The sequence below is a fragment of the Anopheles maculipalpis genome, chromosome 2RL (assembly GCF_943734695.1).
Source record: "Anopheles maculipalpis chromosome 2RL, idAnoMacuDA_375_x, whole genome shotgun sequence".
Lineage (NCBI taxonomy): Eukaryota > Metazoa > Arthropoda > Insecta > Diptera > Culicidae > Anopheles > Anopheles maculipalpis.
In genome coordinates, this window is record NC_064871.1 from 60,956,139 (window position 1) to 60,968,785 (window position 12,647).

Sequence of the window (12,647 nt, forward strand, 5' to 3'; positions counted from 1 at the left end):
CAGTTTTTTGTTTCTCATATTTTTTTATGGTCTTGGTTTATCTTAAAAATGTAACAGTATGTTGTATAATCCAGAAACCTTCTTCAATTACCCTGTGATTGCATGTGTATGATACGTTAGAGTATTTAATCAGAACCGAGCGTCAAACTCATCAAACGGGATGGGGTGCTCGGTGATATCATTTCTAATCTATAATTTTTGAAAATAATTTTCGTCCCTCAGCTCGAAGACAGTTGCGTCTACAATAAATTTGGTCCATAGTAGTTTCATTTACATCCACCACATACACAGCAGAGTACTTTCCTGTCCACTACTTATAATGCAAATATGGTTTCTGAAAGCCTCATACCGTAGGCTTCCAATGATGTAGAGATAGTTAAACATTATGACAACGTCGTAGCGTGTGTTGTATTTAAATGGTTTCGAATCACTAAACGTGCGCTACATTTTTTAAAGATTCGCATTGATTATGCTTGCATTATTCCATAGCTCTGTGTGTAATGTTATATCAAAATATCCAACCCATGGTGCAACTGTTTCATGTACAAAGTTCGATAAACCGCATAGTGGATATTAGGTACTTCAATTTAGATACAGATGCATGAGTGTGTGTTTGTGTGAGAGTAATAGAAATTTTGTAGTTACGTGACAGGAAAAATACTACATCACGCGCTAGTTAAACGTAATAATCAACGATACTATTACTTTTGAATTGAGCCAGCGAAAGAGCTGTCGTACTGGTCGATTGATTAAGCGAAATGGGACTGCTAATGCTACTGGTGGGCCCATTCGCCACGGTTGATGTGGTGGACGAAAGGGAAGTCATTGAAGGTGATGGTAGCTGACCGGTGGAGGATGAAAGGCTGCCACCGGTAGAGGACGATTTGCATCGCGCGTGAGCCTGATGCACGTGATTATTACTGCCCGCATTTGCAAGTGTTTCCGTTATATTGCTTTGGTAGGAAATGGAGTTGGCCGAACTCGAGGACACGTGTACGGTTTGCTGCTTCAACAAGTTTGTAGCCGAATTGGAAGTAAACTTAAGCAGCGGATTTGTGGTCAAACTCGTCAAGACCGAGCTCTTTTTAGCCACTTTTGCCAGAATCGAACAGTTGCTGAATGAAGCGGAATTCTTTACCTGCATCGTTTTGCTAACGCTCAACGGTACCGTACAAGCCGAATTGAACGAAGACGAACGCTGCACTGGAATGTTGGATGCATCGTTTTCAATTGGGGCTCGATCGTTTGCTCGCTGCTGCTGCTGCTGCTGCTGGCTGCCACCAGTTCCGTTTGATGGCGATGTAACGTCTGCCAATTTTCTTCCGATCAGCGTCACGGTCGATGAGTGTTGTTTTTTCGAAGAGTTGTTCGATACCAGCGACGACGAGGAAGAGTAAGTAGAGTAGTTGACCGAGCTCATGTGATAAACATCCTTCACTGGCGAGAAGGATGCAATGACATTACCGGTAAAGCTTGGACCAGCTGGATTATTGTCGTTATCGGACGCTGCGGAACGATTGTTGTTCGTTAGCAAGTTGCTGAGAACGGGCGAGGAAGCGGTCGACGAAACGGAACAGGAAAACAGCCGCTGCTAGGAGGTTGAAGTAGTGGAACTGCGTGCCGATATCGGCGAATCGTTACCTCCGCCGCCACCACTTCCCACAATGCCATTGTTAATTATCGACGCCGATGTCATTTGCTGCGAGCTGCTACTCGACGGCTGACGTTGAAGTGAAGCATGCTCCGACCCGACTCCGGAAGTAGTTGTGCTGGTGGTGATGTTGGGTGTGCTGTCTAGACAGGCAATTGGTGCCGTTGAGGGATCCTTCGTCATCTGTTGGAGTGGAAGATATTTCTATGAGAATCATGTATCGCAGTGTTCGTTTTGGACAGATATTCTATGGACAAGTTACAAATTAACTACTAAAACACTCACATACACAAATGATTTGAAGCATCAAGTATAAGACTGGGTAAAAAAATGTCAAGCAAACATGCTTTTATACCATTCACTGCATTACTTAAAAATTGGAATGAGCAATGGTGAAAATGATTTTTATACGTACACACAAACATAAACCTTACAAGATGATAACATAACCACAAATATAAACGAGTTACAGAGAATAGTACAAAGCTAGACAAAGAAAAAACATAATAGAAATATCGTTAGTCAGAAGATACAACTTACGCCAATGCTAGTGACAATATTAGTGTTAGCAGAAGAAGCGTTTGAAGTAAAGGCAGAAGCGGCACTTGGAGTGTTGCCGCTTGGATTGGTGCTAGTTGCAGCATAAGCCAAAGAAGAAGATGCTGGCACTAAATGTTCCTGACCTGAGCCACCCATCGGGCACACATAATCGCTCCATTCATCTCCACCCAGCTGGCTACCTTTGTTGCTTTTCTTACGTTTCAACGAGAATTGAGACTTTTTTGGAGTCTGAAAATGAAAATTTCGTTCAATCATTGCATTAAACTTCCACATTTAAGCGCTCTTTAATACATACCTTTATCTTAGCGGAAATGGTCAACGGTTGGAAACCGAGGGTATTTTCTGCTTCGCGTTTCACCTGTATGATATCGCGTCCCAGCAAATCCTTAAAGTGTGTGGCCAAATGACGCCGTAACAACGTCTTGCTGGTGGGTATGTTTAGCAAGTCAGCGAAAAGTTCGGCCGTAAACTTTACTTCAAATATCATAAGCGCACCATGCACGCCCGAGCCACGCAAGTTCGGTGCGTATTCAGCCAGATCGACTGCCCTCAACCACTCGTGCACTCTTTGCGCTGTCCACAACCGTACATCGTCTTTGGCATTTAGGTCTAACTGCATCGGACGACGAATGAGACAGTCAGGATGCCATTTTTCACTACGCATAAGCTGTATGCCGCGCCGAATGCTAGCCACATGCAGGCAGGACGACATTTGCAAATGAACCAAATCGTCCATCGTAAGCTTATGGAGCATGCGACCATCCATGCGTGCTGCTATAAATGTTTCCTTGTACTGCGGCATACCAACATCGTCTAACCAGCGCTGAACCTAAAGTAGGTAAAAGACAATTTTAATAAATCAGAAAAAAAAACATATGCGACGGAAAAGCTTCGGTGCAATTTTTACCCATGATGCATCCAGCTTGCCAGCACATTTGAACAGCTCATCGTCGTTCGCAGTTCCCGAAATGTCTGCAATAGCCAGCACTATCTTTTTCCGATGCAATGGATTCCGCAGTGGGAGTTCTTTTTCAAAATCTACTGGAGATGCTTTCATCAATTCACTTCCGGGTACCGAGCTCAGCTTAAGCCACCTTCGCAGATCTTCTTCGTACATGCTTAAGCCAAGATGGTCAAACCATAGGCAAACTGCATCCAAATCCCACTCATTAAAGGGTTTGTCAGGCTTGCGATACTGAGACGGTCCGCTCCATCCTAGACGGGCACCAGCAGTTGCCCGGACTCCACCACGTTTGAATTCCCCATCCGACGAGGTCATATCGTCCAACGTTCCGCTGTTGCTTCGTTTGATCTTACCAAATATGTTTTTCAATTTGTTGCTCATCGAAGGTGAGGGCGATGGTTGGGGTGTGAAGCTACGGGTTGGTAGAACACCTTCCGTTTGGTCAACACTTCCGATGTCTCGATTTTCTGTTTCAGCTACAATGACGAGGGTTGAAGCAAAATTGTAAAGATATTAGTACAATCTTATCGCACAATCAACATAATAAATCGAACAATATAGATTAATGAATGGTTAATATAGCTCTGATCAGATCAATTATCATTACAACAAGAACACATTTTTTATGTAGTGATCTCCTACAGCTCCAATTGTCAGATTTTCAAAACTGACAAAGGTGTATGCATTTGAAATTAAGTAAACTTGTTTGCAACGGAACAAGTGAAACGTAAAAGAAAGCAACAATGGGTTGAAAACCCATTTATAACGGTATTATTATGCACACATAGCTCGATCAATGTGTAGCAGGTTAAACAACAACACGTACGCACATCACGTGTCTAATTTTCGAAGCACACTTATTTTGGTTTGGAGTCTAGCAATACGGATCATTGTTTTAGTAGTAAGTTTTAATATGTGTGTGTTATTGATGCATGATGCTTCCTCAGTGATCAGTGATGAACTATCGCGATTTATTATTAGTTCATTATGGGGGTTTGGAAAACACCAAACGAGCGAAATAAACACACCGAAAACGAAACAATTGAAAACAACAGATTTGAACAGTAAGCGCAAACACATAAAAAACGCCGACACAGGCATTGAAAAAGGATACAAAATAAAACCTAGGTTTGGTACAGAAAATCCTCGCAGTTTATCGATTTCGTCGCGTCGGGGTTTAGCGGCGGTGGGCTTTGAATCAAAACGTGGCAATTTTAATCGTTGCAGCGTATCGGATGTCAATGCCGTGTCGCAGTTTGTCATGGTTTCGTTCGGTGCAGCTTCATCGGCAATGCATGATGATGCTCTCGCTTCGTCATCTAATAATGCTGGCGATGGAGGCTCAGTATTTGCGCGTTCCTGCTGCCGAAGCTCATTATCTAAACGATGCACTTCACTCTTCGTTCGTGCTACAACATCACCCTGGTCAGTGCGTGCGCCAGAGTCGAATGCAAGCTCTTGTGCAGATGCTGATGATGATTTCATAGTTTTTAGATTGGATTCAGACCGTTGCAAGGCCGCAGCTAGCAAGAGAGCATTCATCGAGGTTGACGCTGTAATTCCACTCTTTGGTAGAGTGGGTTTTTTGCTAGACTGCATATTACCTAAAGCGAAAGTTTGGATTTTTTTATCATCAACATTGCCGGACGGAGCATCATTTACAAACTCTACGGCTAAGGGCAGCGAGTTTCTATCTGACTTATGTTCCGGTTTTTGTTTTGCATCAGCAATCTGTGCACATAACGATTCTGCTGCATGGTTTGATGCTGCATAAGAGTCTTGGAAATAATTTTCTAATGAAGGCAGCAAGCATTTACCAAAAGCTACGTTTCGTTTGGGGTTGGCATTACTGTCGGTGGTCGTCGAAGAACCGCTGGATGTGCTCACTGTCGATAAGGTGGTAGCAAAAGCTTGCCGTGGAAGACTACTGTAATGAACATCGATGCGCTGTCGATAAGATGCCGGTGGGGTCTGAAAATGCAAATGAGGCAGGCACAACGTATTTAGCGACAATTCTAGCGACAATTTTTTTTTTTTTTTTGCTGCATTGCTTACCTTCGGAGTGATAGGGCTTATTGCTGTTTGCGGTAAACTACCGTGACTGCCATGATGTATTGGAGATGAGATCAGTGATGCTCCAGGCGTTGAGGGTGACATGCCTACCATTCTGGTATTCGTAATAATCTGGGGTCTTCGGAGCAAACTAGACGTAATGCTATTGTTATTAAGCACATTTGTTATCATTGCGCTGCCACCTCCATTTCCATTGGTAAGTCCACCATTTATCAATGCGGCTGATCCTACGGTACTTGTTACAAAATTGGTACGCAGTTCGAGATTTTCCCTCTCCAGGGCAGCTTGCTGGAGTTTGAGTTCGCTCATCGCTGACATAAGCTCGAGTTTCTGTGTTTCAAGTGAAGATCGTGAAAGCATTTCCTTCAATCATACCAAAAAATAAGGCACAAAGAAAAAAAATGTGTAAATTATCCCTTGTGGACCATTAGCAATTATTTAGTACGCAGTGTACAAATGAATAATATCCGGAGTTAAGGAAACGGAAAAAGCCGTTATGAAAAAAAGCACTGCTTATGTTATAAAAGGCATATCAGGTTAGGCGATGAAAGAAAGAAAATGTTAGTAATATTTGAAAACTTAGATCAAGATTATGAACCAACCCATGATTGAACAGATTTCCATATCCATTGAAAAAAAAAATTGTTGCGATTGCCAGGGAACAGACTGGTCTATTAGTCGTTCAAATCTTTCAACATACACTCTACACGCGATAAAAACCAAGTTCGATTAATGAAAATCACTTCAAATAGTAAAGAAGCTTAATATTAAAATTAATAACGGATTAAAAAGTTAAACTACCCTGTAGCTCACTTTTATCTTAAGCATTCTGTAAAGATATTTTTTACATGGATTACCATTCTAGTCGATTATTTTGCAGAAAATCTTTATTCATAAAGAACGACCAAGGTCGTATTGCTAATATTATATTACTGTTACTTTATTTTCCCTATGTACATCTGCAGTCTGTTATTTCTGTAATTTATCGAACATGATTATTTGTTTATCGAAAACATCTGCCAGAAAGCAAGACCGTATATGAATTTAAAAAAAAAAAACATCTTCTAGTGTTAATCCAAAAAGTGGAAATGACTGTTAAATCAACATTTCTGACTGTTACAATCTTACGCAACTTTATCTTTGAAAGCTTTATTATTTCTTAGTCACCATACAAATAAGTTGTGCAAATATATAGATAATGCACAAACCATCAACAGGCTCAATCACGAGATTGCTGGAAAGCTTATTCTATTGCCAGTTCCTTTTAATACGTTACGTCTTGAACACGCTACTGGATGTAATCGTTAATTCATTAGGTTAAGGTTGAAAAGGTTGAAAAGATTAATATGTCAGTCCATGGAATGATTTTTATACCATAATCCATTATTAAAAGATTCATAGATTGTTAAAGATTCTATAACCCTTAATTAAACCATTGCGCTACTCATATATAAAATGAATGTGTCACAATAGTGTGTTGTTAACCGAAGATGCTATCAAAAGAAGTACTAGTTTTACACAATGAGTTTGCAGGAAGTTTTTGGAGCAATTCATTTTTAATCTCATTCACCACCCCATGTTTAAAACCCTCAGCGATTCAGTAAACGTCATGATAAATAGAGGCGCTAAGTAACTTAAGATTAATATCGAGAGATCGATCTTTCATTTTAGCCACAATGAAAAACAAATCACAAACACAAACATTCAGTTCAGAACTGATTTAGCATGGCAAAATAAGTAAAACAAAAACAATGTAAATTATTCCATTACCAAAAAAATAAAAAATACATCTTCAAATTTGCTCAAAAATAAAACAGTTATAGGCATATATAACAGTTTCAGTCGCATATGATGGAATCTAATAATTAGCACATGTTCAATTATTAACTAACAAGCCACAAAACCAATAGCGCCGTTTCACAGTAGGAGATTTATGGAGTAAATAGATTAAAAAAAAGAAACCCACCAACACACACAATGAATGCAATAGTTAAACAGTAACCACAAGTACCAAACAAAAACATTTGTTTCATTCATACATAATATAAACCGCATTTTGGCAACCCAACTGACAAACACTTGGCAACGATTACGTATTTTACTGGTGTGTTATTTTGATCGACCCGATCGACATTCGACAGAGAATATGGATAAATTTGACATAAAAGTTGTATTTCGATAGAACGCAGGCAATATAACCCTATCTATATCAGTTTTAGCAATGGTATAGTGGAATACATAATAATATTAAAACTGTTTGTTGCTTGACATGTGTAGCGGTGTAGCATACAACTCTATTTGCTGTGTATTCATAAAAACAAGCAACGCTATAATGTGATGAACACACATTACAATGAGCGATAGGAAATGATCATTATCGAACAAATCATGGGAAGTAGAAAGAGGGATTTAAGACAGTCAGGATAGTTAGAAAATCTGCATACAACGTTATAAAATTGGATGAAAATGCAAAGAAATGTGTCCATTGAACTATGTTTTCTTTAAAAATTTGGTACAAAACTGAACGCCAATATAGAGTGACCAAATTTAGTGTAAAACAACTTTTGAAACAATTGGTAAACAAGTTCAGTTCAATGGAGTCGAAAAGATCACGAATCTAATACACAATACATTTGCAAACGTTGTTTCCGAACGATAATAATTTAAAAGAACATTACGATAGAGTTAGAAGAAATAGACAAAAGTGAGAGATAACATACTATATGCTCAGAACAAATAAGAAAAAAAATGTAAAATATCGCGGTACTTTTTGTTTGTCAATCTGGATGCCAACTGTTTTTGCAAATACGCTTACTCGCTGGAGAAGATCTTCCGCGTTCGACAGTAGCTGATTCTTCTCTTTTATCATGTTTTCTAGTTCACTGAGCTTGGCGGATTGCGATTGCATTTGCTCGGTAAGGGTTTTGACCTGCAGTGCAAGTGACTCTTTATCCTTTTGTAATCGTCGCAGCCTTTCATCGGTATCTTGACGCTGTTGATGACAAGAAAAACGGAAACATTACATTATATTATAGTGTTATTCTTTTTTATAAAGTTTTGTTATGTAGTTTTCTTTATTCCTAGATATTCTTTAGTGCATGGTTCAATGAAATACTGATTTTATAATGATTTACGTTTATGTTACGTTTTTTTCTCTAAATTCGCTTCTTCAAACCTGCAAATCGTTGGTCCATTGTGATCGATGGTCCATTGGACAGCATGGTGGTACTGGTGGATAATGGTAATAGTTCCGACTACAGCAGCTGCTAGAGCAGGATAAATCTTGCGTACTGCCTAAGACACTGTTTCCTCCATGCTGGTGGTACAGTTCCTGCTGTCGTCGATGGTAGTCGATCAACCTTAGCTCTTCTCTGCTTTGATGATGGTGGTGATGGTGCGGTTGGTTCCAGTAGTAATGAGGATCCCACGGTGATAGAGGAGGTGGTGGTGGTGGCTCCCAAATGCCAGGACTCATACGAGGGTTGTGCGCATGGGGTGGTGGACAAGAATGGTACTGATGTTGGCTTCCACTACCACTACTGTTGTAGTTATTAAAGCTACCTGAATCGTAAAGGTGATCTTCGTTTAGAAAAAAACAACGTAGAAGATAGTTAAACATCATTAGAATACACGCAACCGCACTTCTAAACGATACTATGCATTCGAGTGCAGCCATGCAAAAGGGGTTGGTTTCAAACAGTGTGGTGGCTCACCTTTGGAATTTAAACTAAGATTGCTTGACATAGAGTCATGTTTGTGGAGCTCAGACGATGATGATTTTTCTTTGAGCGAATGTGTGCTACGACTTTTACCATCTCGCTCGTGACGAGTTGCGCTTAAGTTTCGTCGCCGATCTAAACTGCCCGTTTCTCGTGAAGGTCTGGGTGGTTTTCCACTAGGAACAACCTCACCTATGCCAAGAGTAGTAGAAGTAGATTCGGTCGATTGACATTGCTGCTTTTTCTGAAGTGACATTTCTAGGCTGCGTTGATCACGTGGAACCGATCGGGTCGCGGGTTTCGTTTGCGAAACCGATCGTCGATCAGATTCAACAGACGCCTTTGGTGCTTCGGCTCGATCATGGGAATACACCCAAGTAAAGTCATCATCACAGCAAGTAGAATCTTCTACGATATTGTACATCATGCATGAAAAGATTGATACAAAAAAAAAAATCGAATTCTCATCAATATGTTCGTCTTGAACGTGTCCAGCGAAGTCTTCCCATTTTTTCAAAGTACTCCAATGTTACGCTTGTTATTTTGCAAAAGATTCTTACGTAAGATAATTTTGGGGACCGATAGTTAGCGGCAGCAGTCTTTCACTTTGCACGACAAAGTTTCGAATCCCATCTGGTACATTCTGGTACATAGGAATAACTGACTATCCAATTACTTGGAAGAAGTAGGTCTAGTGAAGTCAACAAGAACAGATTTTTTCTGAAGTATCTTTTTATCAATATGACCATAGCATGTGATTCCTAGTGCAACTAATTAAACCAACAAGAGTATTGCTTTAGTTGAACTTCGACAAAAAATTCATCAAGACACACTGGAACAACAATTACTATTTTACTATCAATATGTGAAAATCTATTCAACACAAGCGGTGGTGACAATACGGCACGGGACCGTAATAATCAATGTAAATAAATAATACAAATAAAATTATTAAGTATCGCAAATTGGGCGACTCGTTGGTGTGGCACCGGTCTTCAAGTGGAAGGACCCCTTGTGACGAATGAATTTACAAATACTAGGTATGAGAGAATATATTAGGCCATTCATAGCAGAATTCAAAATAATTCAGAATACTTCATGGTCATGGTCAGATTTTATTTCCCTTCATCCAATCATGCGTTTTTAAACTAATCCAATCTCTATAACGTTCGCCCATCTATTCGTCTATCAATCATGACCTTTCTTCAAAATGTTAGCAAACTAATTATTATCAATTACCACTCAAAGTGCAATTCGTGTGCAACTGAAAATGTGACGCTGTTTGAAATTACCCTTAAAGTTTCCATGCCACTCGGCGATAGTCAAGTGTATGCTTCCAAAGTGAAGCCACGAGTCATCATAAACCATGTTTACAAACTCTGTGAGTACACACACTCTTTCTACGTGGTCACGTGCTCCGTTTAAACTCGAACCACAGACTACGCGTTGGAAGGAATTGCAAAATTCTGACATGCAAGGTTACAACTAAAGATCGTAGCAGTGATATACTACTAGAGCACGCGCACAAGAAACGAATTCTCCCCAAATAAAAATCTATTTTTGGCGTGACATTATTCTATAAGCATCACCAAATCAGCACCCTTACTCTGGGACATTCAAAGACCGAATTTACAGCAAGTATTTTAATTGCGCTATGGTTCATTTCGTCAGTAAAACAGGCTAAACATTAACAAGACATCACATAACATTATCTTTCTTGTTCACCTGCGTCATGAGCAGCACCCGGCATTGATCGTTGGCGTCTCCACCCTTCGCCGGTTCGGGATGGTTGACCAGAACCAGCAGTAGAGCCAGATCGACGTCGGCGCTCGCGAGTAGTGGACAGTTTACGAAAGCGACGCTCCACTGGTGATAGGGATATTGAGCGAAGAAATGGAGACTTATCCCGGTATCCAGACGAATGTTCGCCATAATCATCCTCCTCCGGTTGGTCGCTACTGTCATTGCTTTCGGAGCTACAGCCAGGTTTGTAATCTCCGTTTGAGTATTCGCCACCGGTCGAACCAACCGATGCTACACTCCACGAGCTTTTGTTCAGCGTATTTGATGCCGTGCTGCTATCGATTGACTTTATCTCTTCTTCCATTAAAAGTAACAGTGTTTTACTTGCTTTAGTCAGATCACCAGCAGCACAACTGACATCAGAATCGCAATCAATCGCAAGCGATCGTATTGATTTCTTAATTCCATCTCCGGCGCTTGTCGCAACGTCTTCTGCTTCTTCAAAATCATGCAGCCGTGATTGCAAATATGCATTTGCTTCCGATGGGATGTCGGAACCCTTCCCACGACTGTCATGTTTGCCGTACTGTGCAGCCGAAACTTCGCCCTTCGCTGCATTTGAGCCGTTTGGAACGGGTGGCAGAGGCAAGTCAATGAACTCGCCATCCTCACTGTAGACGCTATTGCGCTCACGGATGGTTTCAAGGCGCGTCACGTCACATATTACGGGATGACACCGTGATCGTGATGAGGAGAAGGGCTGCGAGACTGGCAGTAAATCTGCAGGATGTCCTGTTGCTGATGAGTTATTCTCGTTGCACATATCTTTTTTATTCTCCATCGGATCTGAACCAACGTTAAATATTGTTTTCGTTCACAGTTATTACTTTTGCACAAAATATTCACAACACATTATCTCTCAGGCCATCGTAAAAGATCTTGATGATGCTCAAAAGAAATTGAATTCTAACAAATTGATTGTATATATTTTTTTAAATCGGTTCAAAATGCGTTACTCATTGAATCAAAGATAACGTCTTGTACTGTTATCAGTAACAATTTCAATACACACTTCAAAGCAGGTGAGGAACACGTATGATTCACAATACAACCCAGCCCAGCTTCTCTTAAAACGCACGCATTTTGATTTGTCGCCTCACTTTATCATGCATAAATTGAAACATGAACCACATTTTCGCACATCGAACATTCGCAAAAAAAAAAAAACAAATATTTTGTAAAATAATACACTAAGGCGCCCACATTTATGACCACTGTCAGCGACAGAAATAACCGATCCGTCTATCTACTCGCGATCTACGGTTCCGAATGAATGAAGCACGACGATACGACTGTCTGACCGTTCGAATACTAACACCACCACGACGATTCTACGAGCATGATTTGTATAATCGTGATGATTTAATGTAGTAGTACGCAACTGAATATGCGTTCAAACGCCACCATGCATTCGCTCTGTTATTGCACCCGTAAACGTTTGTATGTGTCACAATACGTTTTCAAACGAAAGATATTAGCTCTAGGTATTAGTGGGTAAACAGAGAACCGTCGGATGAGTCAATGTGTAGTTTCCACGAGAAAGAGAGTAAAAAGTCCCCATCTCTTCCGTTGGCCGTGAGCATTGGGTGTTCCACTACATCATTAAGCCGGCTACGCTGACTGGCTGGCTGGCTGGCTCGTGATATTAATACATCTGCGCTGATGGTAAAACGGCGGAGACGACTTAGGATCAACTAGATTGAGCAGATGTTTTCTCTAAATACATTCCAATGGTTTACATTGGGGTTGTTTGTATAAGAAGAAGCATACTATACGCCTATACGAGCGTATGCGTTCAAACGTTCATTTCCCATTGATGACGGCGTTCTGCGTGAAACATGCGTTGGATTGGTTTAGCAAATAGTTGCGATACTTT

General features: G+C 40.5%; 2 protein-coding genes across 2 annotated transcripts; both read right to left on the reverse strand.

Annotated features, from left to right (window-relative positions):
- Positions 1 to 676: 676 nt before the first annotated feature.
- Positions 677 to 1,420, reverse strand: LOC126567324 (putative protein TPRXL). The gene has a single exon (XM_050223553.1). It carries the CDS (start codon positions 1,418 to 1,420, stop codon positions 677 to 679), a length of 744 nt encoding a protein of 247 aa, XP_050079510.1.
- Positions 1,421 to 1,483: 63 nt separating this feature from the next.
- LOC126559663 (uncharacterized) lies at positions 1,484 to 11,552 on the reverse strand. Its single transcript, XM_050215834.1, has 11 exons — positions 10,694 to 11,552; positions 8,963 to 9,376; positions 8,425 to 8,828; positions 8,017 to 8,241; positions 5,232 to 5,612; positions 4,994 to 5,147; positions 4,301 to 4,780; positions 3,120 to 3,652; positions 2,508 to 3,041; positions 2,192 to 2,440; positions 1,484 to 1,834 (listed from the first exon to the last, which is right to left on the reverse strand). The coding sequence occupies exons 1-11, from the start codon at positions 11,550 to 11,552 to the stop codon at positions 1,592 to 1,594; spliced, it is 4,476 nt and encodes a 1,491-aa protein (XP_050071791.1). The 3' UTR covers positions 1,484 to 1,591.
- Positions 11,553 to 12,647: the final 1,095 nt, after the last annotated feature.

Coding starts and splice junctions, on each gene's coding strand:
- LOC126567324 (XM_050223553.1), bottom strand. CDS start 1,420: ATGAGCTCGGTCAACTACTCTACTTACTCTTCCTCGTCGTCGCTGGTA.
- LOC126559663 (XM_050215834.1), bottom strand. CDS start 11,552: ATGGAGAATAAAAAAGATATGTGCAACGAGAATAACTCATCAGCAACA. Junction 9,377..10,693: donor GGGTGCTGCTCATGACGCAG/GTGAACAAGAAA, acceptor ACAATATCGTAG/AAGATTCTACTTGCTGTGAT. Junction 1,835..2,191: donor ATATTGTCACTAGCATTGGC/GTAAGTTGTATC, acceptor CCACTCCAACAG/ATGACGAAGGATCCCTCAAC.